This window comes from Glandiceps talaboti, chromosome 21 (assembly GCF_964340395.1).
Source record: "Glandiceps talaboti chromosome 21, keGlaTala1.1, whole genome shotgun sequence".
In the NCBI taxonomy this organism is placed as follows: Eukaryota; Metazoa; Hemichordata; class Enteropneusta; family Spengelidae; genus Glandiceps; species Glandiceps talaboti.
The window spans coordinates 10,587,362-10,615,347 of NC_135569.1; the positions used below are offsets into that span (position 1 = coordinate 10,587,362).

The following is a 27,986-nucleotide window of genomic DNA, read 5'->3' on the forward strand; positions in this document are numbered from 1 at the left end:
AATTCGCAAGCTGATACTCCGCTGTCAGCTGTGACGAGGGTTGGTATAACAGGGACCTATTTTGACGTTATTGATATGCTGCACAACAGACGTGCATGCTCGTTCACGTCAATGGACACATTCTACGGGGTGTGACACGCTGAACTGATAGTCTAGTAAAATGACTGACGTGGTTAGACGTATTTCAAAGATTTTCTTAAATTAGGATAATATTGATTTGATTTGATAAACATGGGATACCGATACAGATAATTCGAGGATTCAACTGAAGAAATTCCATTCAACATCCTGGAGTTGTATTGATAGAGACGGACACTGGTGTGAGCAAAATGCCGTTTGTTCGTGTGTTGTTCTACACAGTCGTTGCTTACATGGCGCTGTGCATAATATATCTGAATTTTGTTACCATGGAGAAGAATGAACGGATACAGGCGTCGATGATGGCTGAAATTAGAAGGGAACTACGTTCTGAAGATCAGCCGAGGGGTGGTAATAATTCAGAAATTGTCAATGTTTTGGTAAATAATGCGAAAGTTAACGACAGCAGACAAAATGAAACCATAGACAACACTACATCGGCTAGAACTCAGGATTCTATCGGATTACACGCTTTTGTTAACTTGACGTCAAACCAGAGTAACAAATATGGTAGTAACAAATACAGGAGATGGCCGTCGTGGCAAAACATCGCTGCATTAGCAAAAGATAAACCATCTTTACCGAACGGACTAACAGAAATATGCGTGGATATTTTCCGTGGGAGAATCACTAACAAGACCGTTGAAATTGAAAGGAGGCATCGAATAAAGAACATAATACCAGATTTGGCATTTGTAAATCTGACGAAAAATTGCACCGATTTTAAAAAGAGCAACTGGTATGTCACGGAACCTTTGTCAATGGAAGAGGCACATTTTCCATTAGCCTACGCCATTTTGGTTTATAAAACTGTACACCAAGTCGAACAGCTGTTACGTACCATATACAGACCACAGAATATATATTGTATTCATGTTGATGAAAAGTCTCCACCGGATATGCACCAGGCGGTGCAAGCCATAACACGATGCTTCGACAACGTTTTTGTTGCGTCCGAGAACGTCAATGTGATTTACCAGTCAATTCACCAAATAACAGCTGAAATTATTTGTATGAAAGATTTGATGAAAAGAAGTAAAAAGTGGAAATATTACATTAATCTCACAGGTCAGGAATTCCCTCTGAAAACAAATTTGGAGATTGTACAAATTTTGAAAGTTTATAACGGGAGTAATGACATGACAACGACAGAAAATCTCCAACCACACCGCCAAGACTTGGTTCATGTCATGAAGGGAGACAAACTAATACGAACTTTGTATCGGAAAGACCCACCACCTGAAGGCATCACAATCTACAAGGGGGAATTCCATGCTATGTTGTCAAACGAATTTGTACAATTTATACTGGACAAGGGAATAGAATTTTACGACTGGTTTTTTGACACGCAAAGTCCAAGCGAGTATTTCTACCCAACACTGAACCGTTTGCCAGATGCCCCAGGTGGTTTTCCAGGAAATTCCCTATACTTATCCAGGGCTAAAATGTGGGAACATATGAGGAATCCGAACCTTACTACCTGCTATGGAAGATACGTACATGGCATATGTGTTCTCAGTTCTTATGAATTACCTATTCTGCTTCAACAACCCCATGTGTTTGCCAACAAATTCTACATTGACGACGATCCCCTGGCCACTGACTGTCTAGAAGAACTTATACGCATGCGTAGTTTACAGCCGCTGGATTTGAATGTTCCCCTTTACAGACAGTTCATCAAAACGAGGTCATTCCCAGAATGTGACTATGACCTGAGAACGATGCGATGGTGGAGGATGTTCTTCTGTCCAGTAAGATTGGCAGTTCTGTCAGACCAATACAAATGGTACATTGAACATGATGATATATAGTTCACTAATACACACACATATTTATTCATTCTGAGATTTACATATATAATAATAATGTAATTAGTTCTGTAAATAGTATATTTGTATTAAAATGTACATATTTGATTTCAAGGATAACAAAAGACGTTTAAAGTGTCATTAATATCATATTTTATGTCTATCTTAACTTAGTGCCGAGTGTCTGTCTGTGTATGTATGTATGTATGTATGTATGTATGTATGTATGTATGTATGTATGTATGTACTATGTATGTATGTATGTATGTATGTATGTATGTATGTATGTATGTATGTATGTATGTATGTATGTATGTATGTATGTATGTATGTGTGTGTATGCATGCATGCACGCACGCACGTGTGTGTATGTATGTATGTATGTATGTATGTATGTATGTATGTATGTATGTATGTATGTATGTATGTATGTATGTATGTATGCATGCATGCATGCATGTATGCATGTATGCATGTATTTATTTATGTATGTATGTATGTATGTATGTATGTATGTATGTATGTATGTATGTATGTATGTATGTATGTATGTATGTATGTATGTATGTAATTGTATGCATGTATGCATGTATGTATGTATGTATGTATGTATGTATGTATGTATGTATGTATGTATGCATGCATGCATGTATGCATGTATGTATGTATGTATGTATGTATGTATGTATGTATGTATGTATGTATGTATGTATGTATACCACGGTGTATGTCTTTGTCTCCAATCTGTTCGTATGTCACACGGTTTATCACTTGAATACTGAGAGGTCGATTGACAAAAACGACTTCCGTGATTACGCTGTGTAAGTCTTTCTTTGTGTCTTCAAAATAATCGTCAAGCGATGCAAATTGTCAGAGTTGATTGGAAATGTGAAAAATTCCGTCTTGGCAATATCTCAGTGCATAATAAACTCCCTAACCCGATTAATCATGTTACACTTAATACATATTATGCAATTCTTAATACCAATACTGTTATCAAAAGACAGCTCGTAATGTAATCTTATCTAATATATAAGAATGATAGATTTCTTTGGCCAGGCATGGAATTTAATTCAAAGTAGGGGTGAATGAAATCTAGATCATGCATATCGTGACTGCAACTATAATTCTTTGACAATATATTGAGAATCACAATCGTGACAGTCTGCTGCCAGTTATGTCCAAACACTTAATGTTAAATGTTAGCATAGAAATGGTACCATTATACCCAGTTAGTCTGTAAAAGTTGTAGCATGATCAATTAACAAGTCACCTACTGTACGACTAAACACAGCGATTTTTTTTACACATTGAGAATTCGTTTGACTTAAAATGAATGGCCCGAAGGCCTATTCTTCAAGTTTGCTGATCACACACTTTGGTTGACTATATGACTCCGTGAAATAAGAACTGGAGTATTTCAAATAAAATTATGTATTCTGGTGAAGAAATTGTAAATTTAAGGAGAAGCTTATTCAAGATGGTTACTGATGATCAACCATGTATCAGAGTGCATGAATGGAATATGAATATATGGAACAAACAGATGTAGAACTCATCCAGATTTTTGGCCTATGTCCCTTTAAGCGGCTAGATTTTGGCCGTTAACATTTTTCATGGTATTTTTTTTTCTTCGCTATTCTTTCATTTATGCTTAAATTTGTCTTAGTGACACAATACGTCATGTTTTGCCCATCCAACGTTACTTGAGTGCAAGAATGTGCTAAATATTGACAATAATCTTCGAAGGACATGTGACAATTTACCCTTATCCGTTGAGGGCGCTGGTTTCATTGCAAGAGCACACTCGTACTGCTTCTTCGACGAACAATCTGTTTGCCAGTACTAACACGTTCGTAGTCTTGTCGACTCATTAACCAATACGTCATCATCAGGCCTTTACCCTGTACAAGAAAATAGCAAAAGAGAAATAATGACCGTACCTTTTCTTTGCTCTCGGGGAGGGGGCGAGAAGGGCAGCTGTGTAAAATGATACGGGAGGCACCTCTGAGACCTTCCGCAGACCAAATAAAACTGTTTTCATACCACACACCCAAAAACGCCTCCTCAAACCAGTGACTATCACAAAAATTATTGCTGTGCATCATATTCAATTGTACATCTCCAGAAGGTTGGAAGTGTGTATGTGTGTGTGTGGGGGGGGGGGAGGGGTTACTAAAATACTTTGGTTCATTCGGGTGTTTTCATGAATTTTTTAAAGGATGGAAATGAAGATTGCAAAAAAAGTTTGACCAAAATATTTTCTCATCACCCTCCAACCCCAGCGTAAATTCTGCTCGTTCCCTTATGAGCGCAAAAAACCCCACCCATTTAATTCCAACGGATACTCCCGTGTGGTCATCGCTAGAAATTGCCCCCCCCGGGGGGGGGGTGTACAGTAGACCACTGTGACAACAGAATGCACATGCATTGCAAAATGAGTATAAACAAAAGAAAGATACAGTCTGACGATATTTTGTCCAAAGTTATCTCTACCATGTCTAAATATCACCTTTCTGTGACAACATACGCATTCCACAGACATTCACAAGTTCACATATATAAAAAAAATTACGAAAATCACCAGCTGCTCATTATTATCACGGTTTATCAGAGAGAAATCCCTCTGTTGTTAACTATACGCATTCAAATTTGACGATAACCACACGACGTTAGAGGGCCTTTTATAGCCGCCATTCAGAGGGTATCGATATAGTGCTACTCTTTGCGATCAAAAGAGTTTTCAATTTCTTTAATATGTAATGGACAGCATGTACTTTGATGTAGCAATTCATTGTTAAACAAAATCTAACTACCCTGTCCTTGCAAGTTATAGAAATAAGAAAAGAAATTTCAAATAAAGTTGAATACATATAATAGTTACTTGTCATCATACTACTGCATCGAACTTTTAGAATATACATTTGTATTGAAGTCAAATCTTTACCTTTATTTCTACTTGTCCACGGGGAGTCACATGAAAGCCCCCTAACTCGGTCAATAATCGTCCTGTACTCTGGGTGATTTGAATCTTCCCAGCTGTAAATATTAAAGAATGTGTGTTTTGAGTCATTGTAATGCGAGGTGCTATTTCTTCACAGATAGAATGATATTAGTCTAAACGCTATCTGTGGCTCGTAATCGCTCCTCACGTCTAGCTCAATGAGGTGCCGAGATGAAATTTCAAATTCAAACAAAGCCAAGTCTTTGTTAATCAATCTCAGAATTCTGCCCAATAGTAAATTAATAAGTATTAATTAGGGTACTTTACACAATGTCCAAATATGGTGCATCTTTCTAACTGTTGGAGGTTTTTTCTTATGCATGAATAACAATTGGTTCATGGTTCCTCGTTGATCTAGAAGGGGTGAAGCCACGGGTAGCTCTAAACTACAAGGCTTACGGTATTCAGCGAAATGAAACAAAACAAAACAAAACAAAACAAAACGAAATGAAACAAAATGAAACGAAACGAAACGAAACAAAACAACATGACCGGGGCAGTGCTTGAAATGTTGACCTATTATAGCATGGAGTAAAGAAAAAGGTTGTTGTTCAATACACAAATGCTATAAAACCGTAAGTCTCCAATTAGAGGGCCAAAATGTAAAATACATATAAAACACTTCTGCAAGAGCAACATAATTTACCAACAATGGTTTTCACACTCCCCTACATTGTACTAAACTGCTACGGTAATTGAGTCGAGCTAATTTGAATCTTTCAATATGCTGTGAAACAATAGTATGTATTGATACTAAAGACTTTACGATATGATTTGCCCATAAAAGCATCTACATTTGTGAATCGGAATGTTACATAATGTAGTGGAGTGTAGTGTAGCACAGTGTAGTGTAGTGTAGTGTTGTGTTGTGTTGTGTTGTAAACTTACGCAAACAATTGGATTCCATCCTCGATGCAGTATTAACAGTATCACCAAATAAACAGTATCGAGGCGTTGCTAAGCCAACCACTCCTGCTGTAACAGGGCCTAATGATATATGATAAACCATAATTATGAAATATTAGATATTAATATTAAGAATATTAGAATGCAAGCTTTAAATTTCAGATAGTTTAGTACTGCGATGGTAAATACATGTACATGTTCTTTAATGCTTGTTGATGTAGCTTATAATCTTAATGGTTCATTAGCATAATGAATACTCTTTCAATAATTAGGCAATGTCTTCAATATGCAAATTTCAAATTTAACATAGTTTCATATAATTAATTTTCCAGGAGGCATTTAGTTTAAATCTGGTTTTAAAAAAGCGACAATACTTGCAAATCCTCAAACATATTGTTGACTACATGTATAATAAATATATAGAGTTTTACCTGTGTTCATGCCTGCCTTCAGTTCCATTTTTAATTCTGGATGGCCAGGTATCTCAATTTGGTTCATATCACGTTGAAAGTGCAGGGCAAGTGAAGCTATCTCCCCGGCATGACGTTTACCATTACGACTCGGAATACCTGCATGACAAGAAGGGAAGGGAAGGCGGTGGAAGAGATGGAAAGAGAGTCTCAGACCTAATTCTTACCTGCTATAATTTTACACACTTTGACTTTCTTATTTCTCTGTGCTCAAACTTAAGTCAGTAGTCCTGCATATCTGTGCACGACCGAATATACAAGATCACGTGATATCGAATACTGAACTGTTTATAGTGAAGTTGCTTATAACAATGCCTTTCGAATCATTATGGGCTATGCACGTGACTGCAGTGCAAGTGCTATGTTCGTGTCAAATACTGTTCCAACTTTTGAAGCTCTTAGAAGAAAATTACTCTTCAGATTTTTTGACAGGGTGAAGAGTAGCTCGAACTTATTAATTTCGGCGGTATTCTCCTCCGACTGTTTTTTACGCTCGAAGATAACTTCAAGATATATGAATTTAATGTATTTTTAAAATATCTTTTCTGTCTGTCTATTTTAGACTGCTCTTTTTAACGTTTGTCTTGTGTACTATGTAAATGTTGTGTTTTTATAGTATATGGGAGTGTATCCTGCAATAAAGTTATAATAATAATAATAATATACACGAATATCAAGCAAGTCTACACAGTATCGCCACCAACGTCGACTGATGGAGAGTTAATTCAACTTTAAGGATGATTGATCAGTCTCGATATAAACGTGTGGTATTTTTTTAATCAATAAACGTAAAATATGGATTTATTACCTGACACGCACATATAAACTTCGCCAATAGTTTCCACTTTGTAAACATCATACAGTTTGATTCGGGCATCAAAACAGCTGTACAGATTATTGAGCATGCGTACAATATTAAAGGGTTCCATCATGGACGTATATTTCATAAAATCAACAACATCAGTAAACAATATCGTGGCTTGATCAAACATTTCTGCTTTTACCGGCTTTCTATTTTTCAAATTTTCTGCCACCTTTGGAGGCAACATTTGCGTTAGTAGAATATCGGCCTTTCTCTTCTCCATATTCAACAAAGTAGCTTGCTGTGAAATCTGCGACATTGAAGCCTGGAGCTGGTTTATGACGCGAAGAATAGATTTCAAAGTCACCGGTATCATTATGATGGTAACAAAGCATGCTACAACATTTAATATGATGGAACTGTTTGTTGACGTTTCTGTTGCATCAAGCAAGTTGGCAGCCAGCTGTTCTATTTGAGTTGTTATGTTCTTCCATATTTGGTTCATTGTTGACAAATTGGTCAAATAGGAAAGCCCACTTTCAAAGGTGGTGAAGCCACTTGTTTTTGACATGTATTCAACTTGAATACTTTTCCGCATACTTATCAATGTATCTGGACAGTCTGTGTCCCCGAAACATTTTATCTGAATATAGTCAATTCGAGAGAGGTATCTTTCAGATGCCCGAAAAGTCATCATTCCGACACTAATGGCTTTACTGTATGCAAGGAAAAGCTTCTTCGTTAGAGAGGTTTCATTAGTGAAATAAACTGTTCCTATAAATCGTTCGAGTTCCAACTGCTCACGAGATTTAATCAGCATTAAATATGACATTATCGTCTGCCAGATAGTGCCTTGCTTGTTACGCTTCATGGCAACAGTGATCTGTTTTGTCAAATTCAAAATGGCGTCGTTGTAGACAAAGATGGCTTCTGACGGATTGGATGAGTTCTGTCTGATCTGATCAGCCTTGTATTTGAAGTAGTCACCAAGCTGCACTTGTGACGTAAATGTAGTATCGTCGAGGTAAAGGGGGCTACTTAACGACAAGAATTCAACAGAGGAGTTTGAACAGCCATAACAGGCATTGAGATGGGATATCTTAGCTTCCGAATCAAATATAACAGACTTGCCATATTCACATCTTTCGATTTGTAGGAACTCGATGGCTTTATTCAAATGAAAAATGCTTCTCAGATCTGTTTTGAATGACGCCATCATCATATGATCTTCGGCAGCGTTCCACACCCCCATCGACATTACTCCCAGCAACATACCAACAGGTATGAAGAATAGAATAATGAATTTGAGAAAAAGAAATCGTTTCGATTGAAGGTATTTAACGGACCTGTTTCCCCAAAGCGCTTTTGTTATGTTGGACCCAGTATTAGAACACCGTGACGTCATTGAAACGGCATCTGCGACCTTATTATTCGTCATGGTCGGTTTTTGGATTCAATGGATTTCGAAAAGCGATCCTAAGATGTTGAACACTGTGATTCACCAGTTCACTAACCGTTTTCATCAGCAGACAGCTGAGCCTTCTGAGAATCTGGAAACATCAAGATGGAGTCACGTGATAAAAAAGTTTATGGAAATAATGTGATTCGGTTGTCTACATATTCAACATGTTGGGTTTTTTTGGCAGAAGACATATTTACAAAAACTTATTTCAAATATTCTAACTAGAATGTATGCAGGACTTTCTAATTTGAATGTTCACAGTTGCAACCGAGCGCCAGATTCAGTTAACTGTTTTGTTTCCCGATACACGTATGGTCGTCGTACTTTCTTTATTACTGATTAGTTCCCCATCAAAAACATGAAAACCATTGTCTCTCTAAGGGTTGAGATCAATAGTTCAATGTTCTTGTAGATTTATGAAAACTAGAATTGAGACGATAGGGTATATCCATGTATTGAGAAACGAACAACACATTGTACGATCGATAGTATTACCATAAGGCAAGTCAATTCCAGTATTGTATTTCCGTATTTCTGTAAATTTCTTGAATTGAAAATGAACTCTGTAAGGATTTCAAAGTTGACATATTACCATCTAATGCCTTTATGTAAGTAGGAACCAAATCATTATATTTATAATGCCTCCATTAGTAAAACAAAAATAGAGGAAGCTATCTAACATATGATAACTAAATGATGTCTGGAGTTTTCTAGGTAATATCGACCTTATTAAGGTATAATTCCATAGACTATCAACATATCATTTATTAGAACAATCAAAATTTATTCTAAATATGTAGTTTGCATGTATATGAAATAGATATATGGAATATGATAGTCAAGTGGTTTGCAAAACAGCAATGACCAATTAACGTGTCATTATATGAAGCACACACAACTCCGGGTCATCCAGCCTACTCCACTCTGGACTTTAGAGTTTTCAGTTCTTCAAGCATAATGACATTTTTATCACTTGACTTACAACATGCAACACCGGCTCATGTATTTAACAGATAAGATAGTTCAGTATTTTTGTTAAGGGCGGTAAGTAGGTAAAATCTACCGGGGTTCCCCACCAGAATTATGGTACAATATATTGGAAACTATACAAGTTTTCCATACTCCCCTTTCTGTTACTAGGGTTTCCCTATCTTAGCAAAAAACACTTTACTGTAACAATTTGTCGGTCTAACATATGCCAAAAACACTATTCAAAGTGAAGAGACGGGGACAGTTCGTTTACCCTGTCTATATTGTAACTGGTTCAATACAATTGCCTTTTTGTCAAGGTAGAATGCGCTTCCGGGACACATTACCCTGAAAATCAAAATTCTTTGATTCTCTAACTTTGTCATATGAAAGCTTACATACATACATACATACATAGTACATACATACATACATACATACATATTACATACATACACACATACACACATACATACATACATACATACATACATACATACGTACGTACGTACGTACGTACGTACGTACATACATACATACATACATACATACATACATACATACATACACACACACACACACACACACATACATACATACGTACGTACGTACATGTCCATATACATATCTATTTATCTATTTATTAAGCCGTGTACATAAGAAGCGACATTGGCAAGAGAACTTAACAAATGAAGATTTGATGTTCAATTGAATACACATCTACACACATTTACACACACACACACACACACACACACACACACACACACACACACACACACACACACACACACACACACATTCAAACAACGAATACATACTGTGAAGAAAATCACATGTTGATATATAGATAGTGAATTAATATGAAGGTGACTGTGGATACCAAGGGTATGTGGATAAACATACATTTATGATATTGGTGATACATATTGTAAGTGTTCAGGAAAATGGAGAAAGGCGTACCATATTACTTTAACAGCTACGAATATCTGAAAAGAAATCACTATTATTCGGTAAAGTTTCAACAAAGTGTTGATGATCAATAGGGAAAGAACAGTAAAAAAAACCCACACACCTCGTTATGAGTTAACACTAAACTGATGATGCTGTAAATCAACAATCTGTTGTTTAGTTGTTCCTGTAATATCCTGCCGTGGTCGTCGAAAACAGATTCTGTTTGTAGCGGAGATTCACACATATCAGCCCATCCATCAATAACGATTGAGTCAAACAGTCACCGGCTCACTGTTTCTATGGAGACGAGATAACCGTTATGCAAAGTAGGTGTGAAGGTGAAGCAGAAAAATGGCAGACGACAATCAGAGTTTATGTCCATCACAACTGTAAGAGTAGCTCCTTCTTCCGAAGATTTGAATTAAAATGGAGCGCATGCTGGCAATTTCATTTTTTTTTGAATCTACAAACTTTCATCCTAGAGTTCGACGTTTTGAATATTTGTCATCAATTTTCTCTATTGACTTCCGAGAATATTTTATCCCTTTATTAATCCCAAGATAAGAACATTCCTTCCTCTATACAATGACACAGCTTCATTAACGAGGAAGAAGTCCTATTTTCCAGATTAAAGAACCTGACAATAAGCAATTTCGTGCCATAATCTCTATCAGCCAAATTGATGTACAAATCCATGAAATGGATGCTCATAATGAATGATCGACTATATTAAACTGTAGCGAGGACACATGCGACCTAGGTGTAACAAATCGAATTGATAACTAATGGCAGTGTGTCGTGTAGCTGCAGTTTTACACACATCTCAACTACAAACACTTTCAGGTCACTATCAATGATATATAAGACTGTATATTTTAATGAATCGTGTCACGTGGTATAATTAATAAAGTGACAATGTTGGCTCAAGTCTGACGAATCGACTTAGTTTGAAGAATGATTCAATATACTCAAAGATATTAATATTGGAAACTAGAACTGGGGCTGTTATGTTTCTTAAATGTATTAGAAGTAGATTCTCAAATATATTAGAAGTAGATTCTCAAATTAGAAGTACATCCTCAAATATGTTAGAAGTAGATTCTCAAATGTATTAGACTCAAATATATTAGAAGTAGATTCTTAAATATATTAGAAGTGGATTCTCAAATATTATAATATTAGACGTGGATTCTCAAATATATTAATTATAGTAGATTCTCAAATTTGTTAAAAATAATCGCAAAATTATGTCTTAATAAAATTTCTTTACAATGTTGTCATTCATAAATTCCTGACGAGGGCGAGCTGTCTGGTATAATACTGTAAAATCATTGTAAAAGTTGGCCGAGGTAAGCTAAAATCGAACGAAAAAATTTCACACATTGAAACATCCGCTCATTTATTTTGGGTTTTGTTCATTTATATTTTCACTTATTAGCATATCTGGAAACAAAATGTTTTATGAGACCTTATAGAGTAAAAAAATTGAAAGTAGCATTTATGTGAGAAAACTGTGATATTGTCAACATTTACTTGGCATTACCCGAGTTAGACAGTGGTATTTTAGGAAAAACAGTAAATGAGAAAAATGCAAAACAAACAAGCGGGTGTTTACAAGTACATGCACATGTGAGCCACACTCTTTGTATTATGGTAAACGTGATGTTTTCCCATAAACCCTTGCAGGAAATCTCAAAATGGCCGAACACGTGTCAAGTGCATTAAGATTTCTTCAAAGTTGAAGAAGTTACCGAGGTGCATGCTATTTTATCACCAAAAATTATATGTACGTAATCAACAATGAAATAAATCAGGCAGGACTTTTCCCTTGCTTAATACCTGACTCGAGGACGTAACACACAGTGTGTTTAAAGAACCACTCGTGAACATATAGCACCCTGACACAAAGGAAGTGTGTTTGTATTTGGAATGGTATTAAAGTTAGAAATGAAAGTGAAGATTCGACCCCTCTAAGTAACGGATGTTGGTCACACAGTGATGTACTTATTCGGTGTTATTGCCTCTCTGTAAAACTAGCGACAAAAAAACCGACAAATACAAATGAAAATGATGTTAGGCTAGACTTTTGGTCACCATGGCAACAAATAAAGATTTTCCATGGGCCATCGTAAGTAGATGACGTTTATCAGTGCTAATCAAATCCTTCCGTTCGTCAGTCAGTCAGTTAACGTTACTGCTTGAGATGTCATTGTAAAAAAGTAATTTGGTGTACAATGAAAGCATTGGCGAGGTTATGCCTCAATGACGACAGTGAAGATACAAAATATTTGCATTGCAAAAAAATGCTCCCAATTTTCACAAGATGGTCTTGAGACATATTTTGCGAACCTTACACCCCCGCTTTTAATTTCCGCTTGAAGTTAAATATAGAAAACAGAACAAAATGTAAACTAAATCATTTAAAATAAGTAATCTTATTTTTTAATCGATAGATAATATCGGTTTGTAATCGATCTGTCTACCTTTATTGTTTGTTTGTGTCACGATGTACCATCTCCCAAAACTTACTCATCAAATATCACATGCTGAAAGAGACACCCATCAACATAAATTCGTCAACATTTTTCTCTCTCTACCTCCCTCTCCCCTCTCTCTTCCCCCCCTCTCTCTCTCTCTCTCTCTCTCTCTCTCTCTCCCTCCCTCCCTCCCTCCCTCTCTCCCTCTCTCTCTCTCTCTCTCTCTCTCTCTCTCTCTCTCTCTCTCTCTCTCTCTCTCTCTCTCCCTCTCTCCCTCTCTCTCTCCTTCGAATTTTAACTATGAAATTTGTTTATGTAACCACATTGCATTAGACATTGACGTCATGAAAATGTAGTTATGTGGGAACGAGAACAAGACATTATTCCAATCTGTAGAAATTGATGGATTTGGCTTCTTGTAAAAAAAAAAGTAATTTGGTGTACAATGATTTCAATGAAATCGTTGGCGAGGTTGTGCCCCAATTGCTCGGCAGTGACGATACAAAAAAAAAACGCATTGCAAAAAAATGCTCCCAATTTTCACAAGATGGTCTTGAGGCATGTTTTGCGAATCTTACACCCCCGCTTTTAATTTCCGCTTGAAGTTAAATATAGAAAACAGAACAAAATGTAAACTAAATCATTTAAAATAAGTAATCTTATTTTTTAATCGATAGATAATATCGGTTTGTAATCGATCTGTCTACCTTTATTGTTTGTTTGTGTCACGATGTACCATCTCCCAAAACTTACTCATCAAATATCACATGCTGAAAAAGACACCCATCAACATAAATTCGTCAACATTTCTCTCTCTCTCTCTCTCTCTCTCTCTCTCTCTCTCTCTCTCTCTCTCTCTCTCTCTCTCTCTCTCTCTCTCTCCTTCGAATTTTAACTATGAAATTTGTTTATGTAACCACATTGCATTAGACATTGACGTCATGAAAATGTAGTTATGTGGGAACGAGAATAAGACATTATTCCAATCTGTAGAAATTGATGGATTTGGCTTCTTGTAAAAAAAAAAGTAATTTGGTGTACAATGATTTCAATGAAATCGTTGGCGAGGTTGTGCCCCAATTGCTCGGCAGTGACGATACAAAAAAAAACGCATTGCAAAAAAATGCTCCCAATTTTCACAAGATGGTCTTGAGGCATGTTTTGCGAATCTTACACCCCCGCTTTTAATTTCCGCTTGAAGTTAAATATAGAAAACAGAACAAAATGTAAACTAAATCATTTAAAATAAGTAATCTTATTTTTTAATCGATAGATAATATCGGCTTGTAATCGATCTGTCTACCTTTATTGTTTGTTTGTGTCACGATGTACCATCTCCCAAAACTTACTCATCAAATATCACATGCTGAAAAAGACACCCATCAACATAAATTCGTCAACATTTTTCTCTCTCTTCCTCCCTCTCTCTCTCTCTCTCTCTCTCTCTCTCTCTCTCTCTCTCTCTCTCTCTCTCTCTCTCTCTCTCTCTCTCTCTCTCTCTCTCTCTCTCTCTCTCTCTCTCTCTCTCTCTCCTTCGAATTTTAACTATGTAATCTGTTTATATAACCGCATTGCATTAGACATTGACGTCATGAAAATGTAGTTATGTGGGAACGAGAACAAGACATTATTCCAATCTGTAGACATTGGTGGATTTGGCTTATAAGAACCACGGACAAGAACCTGTTCTATTCAACGATGTGGAAATGAACACATTATAACTAACAAGAAAGTATGTTAAGATGGAAAGGCATGTAATGTGCTACGACAGCAACTTGAGACAAGGAAGATTAGTTAGTTTCGTATGTCACTATGGAGACATGTATAACAAGGTATAATGTCACATCATATATATTCACGGAGCTTTACAATGTAACAGGCAAATTTAGTTCTTGTCAAAGACAGTGACATCTTGAATGGCACTTAAAGATAATGTATGTATGTATGTATGTATGTATGTATGTATGTATGGATGTATGCATGTATGTATGTATGTATGCATGCTTGCATGTATGCATGTATGTATGTATGTATGTATGTATGTATGTATGTATGTATGTATGTATGTATGTATGTATGTATGCGTGCGTGCGTGCGTGCGTGCGTGCGTGTGTGTATGTATGTATGTATGTATGTATGTATGTATGCGTGTGTGTGTATGTATGTATGTATGTATGTATGTATGTATGTATGCATGTGTGTGTATGTATGTATGTATGTATGTATGTATGTATGTATGTATGTATGTATGCTTGCATGCATGCATGCATGCATGCATGCATGCTTGCGTGCGTGCGTCCGTCCGTGCGTGCGTGCGTGCGTGTATGTATGTATGTATGTATGTATGTATGTATGTATGTATGTATGTGTGTGTGTGTATGTATGTATGTATGTATGTATGTATGCATGCTTGCATGTATGCATGTATGTATGTATGTATGTATGTATGTATGTATGTATGTATGCATGCATGTATGTATATGTATGTATGTATGTATGTATGTATGTATGTATGTATGTATGTATGTATGTATGTGTGTGTGTATGTATGTATGTATGCATGTATGTATGTATGTATGTATGTATGTATGTATGTATGTATGTATGTATGTATGTATGTATGTATTACATACATTACATTCAGATATGTTCAGGTGTAAACCTAACATTTCTGTATCTTGCCGATATTTCCTTTGAAAAAGAATATTTATTCGAAACGTCGGATTTTACATCTATTTATACGGACTGATTTATAAGTTCCATATGCATTTCTATGTATGCATGTATGTATGTATGTATGTATGTATGTATGTATGTATGTATGTATGTATGTATGTATGTATGTATGTATGTATGTATGTATGTATGTATGTATGGATTGATGTATGGATGGATGGATTGATGGATGGATGCATTAATAATGAGTGAGTGAGTGAGTGAGTGAGTGAGTGAGTGAGTGAGTGAGAGAGTGAGTGAGTGAGTGAGCGAGCGAGCAAGCGAATGACTGACTGACTGACTGACTGACTGAATGACTGACTGAATGACTGAATGACTGAATGAATGAAGGCGGTCGATGTAAATGTACTTGAGGAGGGAAAAGGTGTGTGGATAGATGACTTGATGGACAGACTAATGAATGACTTATTGCGATTTTTTTAATTTTTTAGATTTGGGTTTTCTTAAAATGGAATGTATTATATCCAATCTAGCTAAAATGAATAGCAACATTAAACTGAGTTCAGAGTTTTGTCGTTTGTACGGACAGCACTAATAGCACATCTAGCTGTATATTAAGTAAAGGTTGAGTTTGAATACTACTTTCGATATACACTACGGGGCCGGAACGTGCTTTCCCTTCCTTCCTTTTTCTCTAATGATTCTTTTTCAATAGACATAATTGCCTTGTTAGTGTAGTCTCGTTAGACAGTACGGTTCCAGTAATGAGGTGACTATATTGTAGCGGCGAGGCGTGTGATTTAGTTGGTTGGCCTCGAAAAAATTATCAGTTTGGAACGTCGCACACCTAAAATGACACTGGCGAATGGCCATTTTAAGATATCAGCTTAAAATAAAACCGTGATTTAAAAAAGTATATAGTCCCCTTTCTATTAAAAGAACAATCTAGCTATTGAATATAGTAAATGGATTCGAAACTACCATCTTGCTTAATTCACAAAAAATGTAATCATCGTATTTGCGTCACAAGGATTATCTTTTTACACAGATGTCCCAAGAGGCTTGTTAGTGTCTCTTAAAATGTATTAACTTCAAAGTTTTTAGTACGCACACCTTCGAAGGTTTGAAATACGTTATGAGGTTACAGGCACCACTTTCAATTTGCCATTGTACAATGCAAACCGGAAGTGGAGAATATAGCGCCCTCTATGGGTTGAATACACTTGCCCGACGTTAATGCACATAATATTACCGTTATTTAGAACACTGAGGATTCGATGTTTGTTTGACCCAAATTCACGAACTCGTTATCTTCCAAAATGACAAACGGATTCTCATCACTACCTTATGTGCATGGAACAGAGCTCCAATCTTCTCATTCATCCCTATGAGCCATCCTTAAGCAAGTAAAGCTTGCCTATGTATTTGCTGTATTGCATGAATTATATATAAACCCCTGGAAAGATGTTGCACATTGGCGACCATGCATGATAACACTTTTCCGAATTTATTTGTTCCTTTTAATAATATATAATAGTGATAATTATTATTATTACTTTTTTATCATAACTGTTACCATGAATGTAGAAGAGATTCAACTTTCATTGGCGACCCTTTCTTCAGAATAAATGTACATTATGGTTGAAACCGGATTAACCGGATTTACAGAAAATCGCTGCGTGTCTTGCGACATCCGATAATGAACAGTGTTAACGTTTATTTGTTGCATAAAAATGTAATACTCAATATGTTACCGATTGTTGTATTGATTAAACCACCTGATGTTTCCTGGCTTGTCATGTGATCAAATGTCTGGATGGGCTCAAATCCTGAATAGCAACAATACTATACAGAATACGAGTTCGTGAAGATCATCATGTCTGAGAACAAGGAGATATGTCTGCAAGATTACCAAAGTTTTTTTCTTCAACTGATTACGTAGTAACCTTGTTCTGAACAAAGTGCATTTGATGTAATATATTGAGAAACAGATCTAGAACTGTCATTTTTAAAAGGCCAACCTTATCAACATAGAATCCTGGATTAGGAACGTTTTTCTTACTTATAACTTTTTGATTGATCGGATTCTTCGATTTGGATTTGTGCGTGTATATGTTTTGAGCATATACTATTTATCTGACATTAACCATAATTGCACTCCAAATCCCTGGACATGGCTGTTGTATATTGAATATATATATATATATAAATATATATATATATATATATATATATATATATATAGTTGTCTATATATAGTTGTCTGATGATCGCGCAATGCGTGAAACTCCGGGTTACAACAAAGAAAGAGTTCCAGTACTACCAAAACTATTATAATATAAATTATATATATGTATATTATAATAGTGAATCTATTTTGTTTTGTGTTTTATGTTTTGTATTGTCAAACATTTTTCTATTGTTTGTATATCTTAATGACGAAAATTGATAAAAATAAAAATGAAAAATAATTTTAAAAAATTTGTTGAAAATTTAAATACTAAATTTTAGATCTATGAAGAGAACGCTAAACATAATATATATTTCTATTATAGTTTTTATAAGAATGTAAAATCTCATTGTGTGACTCTGCATTGCAATTTCGAATGGAGGCTAGGGATGAAAATGACAACTGCCCTTAATGATAGTGACATTATTTTCCCTAAAACAACATCATCGTAAATCACAGCCCCTTTTACGGCACCGTCCAAGACGTACCACTTTACGTCAGCAGCAAAATGTACTCTTTCTAGCGAGAATGTACTAGTAAAACAACTTCGTCATAGGACAGTAAAATACTGTTACTTTGAAAGAGTAAATTAGAAACGAATGTGATGTTTGGATTCGTATGCTACGGACCTTGATAACACAATTATTTAATTATTCATGATCAGTTAATATATTCATGCATGGGAAAATGAACAATGTATTCTATAACTTCTGTAAGATTTGGCTTAATGGTTTTTTTTTCAGTCCAGACCTATGTTGATATTGTCAGTTCATGTACCCTGTGCCTGTAATGTTTTCTCCTTCAGTTTGCTGTGAAGGAATTTCCCTCAGTGTGGTATACATATATAGTGTACAAAACGTAAAGGGTTATTATCATATTACAGATACATTTGCGCATGTGTATACAAATTTGTTTTAATGTGCAACCGCCACGTGAGTGGCAATTCACGAGGCAGTGATGGTAAGATATGCTATTCCTCCGGTTGCTATTTTGCAATAACAACAGATGAAGTAGACGTTCCGACCGTCATCGCCGGAGCTAACGATACCCCTGACCCTTCCTTGCTTGCTCAAAAACGTTAACGTATCAAAAATCCAACGGTTTTTTTAGACATTCCGACGTTCTGACAACAAACAAAATGATGAGAAATGTGCGGAAGGAGGACTTTGGAAGATCGGGACGCAGTGCATTTTCCATTCATAGCTACGACACCACGAGTACAAATGGTAGAGTATCCGTCGCGTCAATTATGGTCCGAAATTGTAACTGCAGAGATGACATGGTGACCACAAAGGGACGCAAATGCCAGCTCTACCAACTTTTAGCGCTCTATCTTCTCCCGGTGTTCATGTACTTGATTTTCAATGCTCAAGAAATAGCAGCGAGCGTGCAGGAATATAGAGTTTCCCTTGTCACCGTCGATCGCGATACTACGGTCACTGAACTGGATACTATTCTACATCAGCTTCAATTAGAACGGAGTACTACTGTGTTATACCTCAGCAGTGGTAGAAACGAGGAAATGCGGTTACAGGTTGAAAAGACATTTAACAAGACGGACTACGTCGTTGCCAATACAGTGTCATCCAAACATGCAAATTTATCAGAGTTTCTTGTGGAAATAAAAAATGTTCGACATATTGCCGTTGCTAATAACACTAACGTTACCATTTCTTCGACCCAGGCAATGGCCGTTTACTCTAATGTTATAAATACCGTTTTGAGAGTTCTCTCTGAAGATTTGTCCCAAAGTTCAGCGGTCCCTTACTGGGTGTTAGTTGCCTCGTTAGAATGGATGATTACTGCCAATGAACAACATGGAATCGAGAGAGAAATGGGAATTTCATTTTTTTCGGATGGACAATTCGAACAATGGGACGAATATTTTCTCTTTCTTGAATCGTTACTGAACGGAGATCAAGCTTTAGCTATAGTGGAAGAGTTCGGTGATGTAACTACTAACGGATTGATGCAAAATGCATCAGGGGTAGCAGAAGATATAGAGCAATTGCGTTTAGATTTATTTTCACTCGATAACTCGTCTGCTTCCTTGTTAGTAGCGCAAGAATGGTTCAGGAACATGACAATTTACATCAATGAGTTACACAGAATAGCTAACAATAACGCGGAACTGATTTTAGAACGAGCGTTTACGTATGGAAAAGAAACAGCGCGGTATGTTTGGCAGATAACGGCGCTTACCTTATTCCAAATTCTATTAACCCCTTTAATAATCAGGAGTGTCTACACAACTGTAAAGGCGGTACACGCTTCATTCTTGTCCTTGAAAGAGAAATCCCGTTTACTTAGACAGCAAAAACAACGAAGTGACCGTCTCTTAAACTCAATGCTACCGAAGGCTGTCAGCGAAGAATTAAAACGAACGGGAACTGTGCAAACAGAGGCGTTCGAAGAATGTACTATTTATTTTTCAGACATCGTGGGTTTCACTAAGATATCTTCTCGGCTATCACCGATGGAAGTCATTGCCATGTTGAATGCTCTGTACTCGCTTTTTGATGCTCGAGTAAACGCCTATGATTGTTACAAAGTTGAAACCATAGGAGATGCATATATGGTCGTATCAGGTGAGTTAACGGGCCCCAGTATAACATCTTTCAACAAAACAATGGGAATGGTTTGAATAACTGTTACTACCCTGTCCAAACCAATGGTGGTTTTAAGTAACTTGTCATCAACTCTCCAATTTGATGAAATATAGGGGATGTATAAATACATGCATCTATAATCACAGTTATACCTTTTCCTCACTCACTCACATATGAAAAAAAATATATGTATAAAATAAAATAAAAATCTACCTACCCTACCTATTCTAAAATTGAGCGTAATCGGAACCACACAATTGGTTTCTTAGACCTTAGCAGAGGTCAGCAGAGGTCAAACTAATTCGTTTCTAAATAGGCAGCTTTATAATATATGCTGTTATTATATTTATGCGCCCTTTGTTATAATTTTTTATTCTGCGCAGCAGCTATATACGATTTGAGCACTTCTTATCAATGCTACATACCTGTATCAGTATGTATGGTTGACAATTAGTATAGTATAAAATGTATGTATGTATGTATGTATGTATGTATGTATGTATGTATGTATGTATGTATGTATGTATGTATGTACGTACGTACGTACGTACGTACGTATGTACGTCTGTCTGTCTGTCTGTCTGTCTGTCTGTCTGTATGTATGTATGTATGTGTGTGTGTGTGTGTATGTATGTATGTATGTATGTATGTATGTATGTATGTATGTATGTATGTATGTATGTATGTATGAATGAGTCATTTGCATGAATAATACGTTTAAATAATTAGGCAGTATTTAAGCATTTTATCAACTTGATAAATGTACACCATGACCTTATGTCATATTTATATGGTCAGTGTGTCTTGCTTATTACAGTAATAAGTAATTAATTTATTAACACTATAGCATACGGACAGTAATAGCAATGTCAGTTCCTAACTGATCAAATAATACACAAACTACCTGGACTTTGAATTAGTTATATCACTTATTTGATGTTCTATCAGGTATACCGACACGAAATGGAACAAAACATGTGAGTGAAATGGCATCTTTGGCGCTAGATCTACAGACACAGATAAGTTTCCTGTCCGTACCTCACAGGCCAGATCAGAAGATGAAGATGCGAATTGGCTTGCATACAGGTAAGTTTTATAGCAACTAGATCTCTATTAATACATGATTGACACCATGAATCAATCGTTCAAAGAACCTTTTACAAATTAAGTAACATTTCCTCGCTTTACTTCCCTGCTTTGGGGTGGAGGTGAGGCGAAATGGGGGTCGTAATTTAATTTTACCATTTCGGCTATGTAATATCCTTTACTATTCTGCGTGATGTTCTATGCGTCCAAAAATCAAAATGTGAAATAGTTCCATTAGTTGCCTATAAAAAATACATAACGCTTTTTCATACGTTCCTTACACAAATATACTATCGCAGTGGAAACAGTATACACATGTATCTAGTGAACAGTTGAGATCTTTACCTTGTGCCATGAAACACATGTACTTCTCTAGCTCTACACCTATCGGCTCCAGCGAAGACACAAACCGAAAACTTTACCCGTTAACGAAAATACACAAATGTTGAATGTATAAACAAGGCTACCACATCAAATCGTCAATGGCTGTAGTCATCAATTACAACACAGACTAGGCGACATACGAAACTATATTTAGTAGTGTAATATATCAGTTCTAGTGTGAACAAGAAGATGCTTCTTTTAAATCAATCGAGGGAAAATACTAAGAAGGAGTGAATTATTGCTCGCCATCAAACTGTATTTCAGCCTTCCCAAGGTATAATGAGATTGACAATTGTTGTGTCGTGACAAACAAGTAATCTGCTGCCCAGGGCATATACATGTTTCTGCATGTCCATAGTTGATTAGGTGATACTCATGTGATTATCGGCTTACAGTTTTTCAAATGCTACACATTCAGTTTCTTTGACTCTATTTCTGTACATTTTTCAAAGGAATTTGATCATATTTCTCATTATTTTTGTGCTGTGTCAAGATTTGAAGATTTGGTAAATGTCAATGTGCCCGTGTGGTTATCTCTGCAAACAAAAATTTGATTTTCACTTAAAAAGCTAAACTCGAGATTTCGAAGTTTTTATATTTTATACTCGTTAGGGTGAATGGAGAACATTCGGTAGATATATTGAATTGTAATACTATATATAATTGTTTGCAAAAATCTAAATATTGGTATCATTTGAGTATTTTCTGTTTTGAGTTCACTTTGTTTATTAACAATCAGGGCTAAACAAGTAACCATTTTGGACTGACATGCTACAAATTCGCCTAATGGACCCAGGATATCTATTTTGCAAATTTCAGGTCCATGTGTAGCTGGAGTTGTTGGTACAACTATGCCCCGATATTGTTTGTTCGGTATGACTGTCGGCATAGCAGCTAAGATGGAGTCTCACGGACAAGGTATGTTTTGCTTCATCAGCCTAGGAAGGGAATTTAGACGAAGGAATTGTACAAGTAGGAAATATAGTAGACGTAAATTCGATCCCAGTAAACTCAGATCTTGTATAAGTGAATTTGACAGATAATTGATAAATGGAACTTGGACTATCAAACCGTATTAACCACAAACCATATTTAAAGTGTTAAATACTCACTTTTGTTGCTTATCAACCAGTACTAATTCACTGAAGAGTTTCAAATGGGTAATAACTGTTGGGTTTTATCCATGAGGTCATACGCTAAGTGCTAGTAAGGGAGAATTATAACCGGGGGGTTTGGGTGGTGGGTGGGCCTAAGAAGAACATATTTTGGTCACAAATCTTTTTCGCCAACCACCCCCACCCCTTGCGCGCTCAAAAAAATTTCATGGCACCCCGGATGTGAAGCCAAGGATTTCGACTTCATTATCCATGCATATTATATTAGGACGTTCTTTTCAAATAGATGTGTGTAGTTGATGAATATCTGTTTAAGAATGGATCAGATGCAATTTGCCATTATATCTTAATAAAGTAATATATATTTGTTTACAAAAACAAACCAACTAACTAACTAACAAACCAGCTAACTAACTAACTAACTAACAAACAAACAAACAAACAAACAAACAACAAACAGACAGACAGACAGACAGACAGACAGACAGACAGACAGACAGACAAACAAACAAACAAACAGACGAAAGCTACGAGTCGTGCTCATAAAATAATGCATAGGTTGTAGGCTGAGGAAAGTCTCATCGACCTTGTCTCATTGCCTCACGTTTGTCAGGAAATGGTTATGTTGCTGTTAGAGATATTCAACCTTGGGTCGGAAATCGGAAATTCACAAAGGTATAGCTCACCGACGTCTGTAATATCATATAATTGCTTCATGCCCACAAACTACACAGAATCACCAATTTTCATTGATTGTTTCCGTATTCAATTACTACGTCTGTCGCCACCTGCTGTTGAAACACTACCCCAAAACATGATTCAAAATGGCTAAATGTAAATAAAGTTGGGGATTTTTTGTATTATATTCATATGTAGCCCAGCGAAACCACACAGTTAATCTTTACGCTCTGAATTCTACAGATAATAAATACAACACAGTGTCACATAGGGCAAGAAGTAGATATATACCACATTGCTTTGTCTGGCAGCCATATTGGCCGCCATCTTGGATAATTGAAAACCTCCATTGATGCATGATTAGCATCACACAGATCGTAAGGAATCTTGGTCAAAGTGGATGAGAGTGCAAGGTTCAGACAAAAATTGGGAACCAGAAAATATGCTAAGCGTAATAATTGTGTAGCACTTTGACAACAACGTGTTATAGGATTGTATAACATTATACAGCATACTTAGATTTTCGTGCTTAGAACTCAAAATGCACTAATTTGCAAATCTTTGTGATGTCCACCTCAAGAATGTGCACCTTTTTCCACAATAAGATCAGAAGAACAATTATATGATGCAAATAACGCCACTAGTCTTGCGATTTGACTAAAGTTAACTTCATGGTACAATAAGCTCCTGGTTATAATTTGAATAACATCATCAAGAAAAATGTCTACACAGGAAGGTATAACATTTTTGTTCTATTTACCGAGATATAAAACAAATATATGCCAAGGTCGTCATATGCATATATTGTGATATAAGTTTGCCTCTAATATTAATATGAATTATGACCCCATACCATTGCTGTATTAATAGTTATATTGTTTAACTACTTTTCAGTTTAAACAAATTATGATAATTTATTGTATTTTGGAATATACGAATATTACTTGGTTACAAGTAAAATTCGTTTAGTCAATTTGATAAAAAGAAGACGGGAATATATTCCACGAAAGGACTTTTTTATTAACGAAGCCTCTCAAAGATTATCCCCTTATATTAGACCATATTCGTCAGTTGAAGGATAGTTCAAATAAAAATGACAAGGTTATAACAGTCTTGGCATGTTTAATGACAAACAAAATCTATGTTTATTAACTTATTACTGTACCCTTTTATATCTAGAATTACTTCCGAGATGATAGCAATGTAATTTGCAGAAACATGAAGTACACTGCAATAAATGTAATACAGTATTAAGAACTAATCTAGGAATTGAACGCGTTTATAGGATGATGTGATTCCACGACCACCTGAGTTACATCTTTTATAAATTTTCAATTGATGACAACGGAATAATGGATAGTCCACTTTATTCTAACTTATTTACGAGCGTGACGACCGTAGTAGATTATAAGCAAATTCCATTTTACGTTCTTATTTTTCATTTACCAGCGGGCAATGAAATTTTACCGATAATATCATGCCCAAAATGAAAGGACGATTCCAATTGCATGGTTGCTAGGTTGTCTTACTTGTCTGTGGTTGTAGTAAGAATACATCAAAGAAAGTGTGTCATTAGCAACGAAATGCTGGAATATGGTTATATAGCAATCTACATTTAACATTACCAACATAAAGAGTCGTTGTTCATACATCTTAGAAACGTTAACTTTGAATATGCTGTTATAACTCTTAAAGTAACACGGAAGCCGTATACAACAACACTACAAAAGCAGTGTTTGTTGCCAATCCCCAGGTGTCAATCATTTAAATGACCTTTGACTGTTCTTGACATAGCTAATTACACATTTAATAAATTTAGAGACACAAACACTACAACCGTGTACACCCTTTACTTGTTCAACCTGTACTTGCTGGGTTGTTGTTTCTATGTCAAACAACCAACAATATATTCACTGGAAATTGTTAAGATGCCAGTAATTAGACATTGTGTATGTCAATAGGGAACTTGCAATCCAGACTGAGCATGCTCAGATGCAAAGGACTATGGGATTATCTGTGGTTATCGTAATACCTAATCTGGAGCTACCGATAAAATAAACCTCCCACAATTGTCAGGGTAACTATGAATTGATCATTTGTGGTTGCAAACAATGTAACAGTATTGTTTACAATACCGATGCATTAGTATTTATTATCACATTTCCCATGATGCAACATTCAATATGGTGGGTTTTCAAGTTCCCTATTAGATGTCTACTTTATTAATAAGTAGTATAGTAATAAGTTGAAACCGTGATTCATTGGGGGGGGGGGGCGCTGACTTTTGGGTATGAACCCAAAAATTGATTTGGATTTATTGTATGGATTGATTTACTGTCACTACTCGTCTGGCGACTAGTAGTGACAAGGTTCCTTATGTCTCTCGTATTTTCCTAAACAAAAATATTGGGGAATAATATTAGTAAATATTATTGCTTGTTTGCTCAACATGTTACATGCCAGGAACATGTCACTGTACAATCAGAAAGTTTAAATAATCTAGAGATAAGTTGCCATAGTGATATTTCCATGGTGACGTTGTCTCGGAACGGATGTTCATCAACATTGGACTTGAGATACAGTCATCAAGTCCAATTCATGTAAACAATAATGACATCTATTTTTAAGTTTTTTTATCGAACACAGGAGTCTAATACATGATTCTTGTATCTTTTTTTCATAGAGGACAAAATTCACATCAGTGAGACGACGTATGATAAACTAATGGCGAGCGGCAAATATGAAGCAATAGAACGGGGTATAATTAAAGTGAAGGTAGGAATATGTTCGTTATCGGGGTTTTCATTTTTTTTATTTCTGCATACATGTGACGGAACATACAGGTGATCTGTAGAGGCGATTGTATGCTCGCCAGGGAGTTCAGGAAGTATAAAGTTGTGCCGATATAGATCCAGCGCTTTTGAGCACAGAGTGGGAAATCGCTATATAATAACTAAAATTATTAATATTATATAAATATCTTTAAAAAATTAGTATTTTCTTAATTGAACTCAAGTAAGAAACACATTCGTTGGGTTAAGTATTAGAAAAATAAAGAAAACAAAACCATCTATTTTCGGTGAGAAAGTGACTGGTAAGGTATACTAAGTGTGTAGCACAGCTAACACAGATACAGTACTAATTATAGATACGTGTACAACATTTGCGCCAGGGTGTTTTTTTTAACTCCTTGTTCCTATCAACACTGAGAATATTCTTTGTGAAGACTTTATGTTGACATTATTCATGGTGATATTTGAACCGATTTATGGAGAAAATATTCAATATTTCAAAGTAGGCTTCGAATTCTACAAGGCTTTATTTCAAACGGAAATATTCGCGTTAAAAACACTTTCCCTACAGTTTGAATGATCAAATATCCGCCTAGCTGTCGCCATTCTACTGGAAGTCATCATACGGGAAACTAGGGCATGTTTCATTTTAGCTTTGACGTTTGAATGCTTTAAATTGTTGCGTACTTCTCACATGGTCACGAATTACCGAAGATGAACAATTTTTCTGTAATCAGATGATAGCGTTACTTCGCCTTATATAATGGGATGTGATATACTAACTCTTACGAAAAAAATGTAATGTCTTTCATTGTTTTAGTGTTGCTGTTTTGTCAAAAAAAATATAGCGTGCTGTGAAACATATTTAAGACTTGTCGCATTGTGACAAATTCTGCTACATGTAGTTTCAAGCAAAAATAGGATTCTACAGCAGCAATAGCGTGGCAATATAAGATATATATATATATATATATATATATATATATATATATATATATATATATATACATACAAATATATATGTATATATATATGTATATATATATATATATATATGTATATATGCATATATGTATATATACATGGGTTCATACATGAATTGGTTTCATGTGGGTTTTTTTTCTGTTTTTCCTTTCCTAAGGATGCTGGTGACATGAAGACCTATTGGTTACTGGGTAAAAAGCAACTGTTAACTACACCCTCAGTATCATCAACACGACAGAGTTCGCCACGTGATACAAGTATCTGTTGATAGTCAACAGTGAAATCATAGACCCTCCACCAACGGGAAGGTCTAAGGTGAAATCAAGAACAAATATGATAAAATTGTCTTAACATTTTAGGACGTAAATTGCTTGAAGGACTAACGCCCTGCTGTCTTCTTTATGTACACACACTAGCCTTATAAGATACAGATACATATATG

The 27,986-nt window shown here is 35.8% G+C and overlaps 2 protein-coding genes across 2 annotated transcripts; one reads left to right on the top strand and one right to left on the bottom strand.

Moving 5' to 3' along the window:
- Positions 1–3,736: 3,736 nt before the first annotated feature.
- On the bottom strand, positions 3,737–8,386 carry LOC144451195 (uncharacterized). Its single transcript, XM_078141994.1, has 5 exons — positions 7,135–8,386; positions 6,288–6,425; positions 5,839–5,937; positions 4,894–4,985; positions 3,737–3,850 (listed from the first exon to the last, which is right to left on the bottom strand). Exons 1-5 carry the CDS (start codon positions 8,384–8,386, stop codon positions 3,737–3,739), a joined length of 1,695 nt encoding a protein of 564 aa, XP_077998120.1.
- A 10,648-nt stretch (positions 8,387–19,034) lies between these two features.
- Positions 19,035–27,812, top strand: LOC144451196 (uncharacterized). Its single transcript, XM_078141995.1, has 5 exons — positions 19,035–20,484; positions 21,454–21,591; positions 22,795–22,893; positions 26,452–26,543; positions 27,702–27,812. Exons 1-5 carry the CDS (start codon positions 19,035–19,037, stop codon positions 27,810–27,812), a joined length of 1,890 nt encoding a protein of 629 aa, XP_077998121.1.
- Positions 27,813–27,986: the final 174 nt, after the last annotated feature.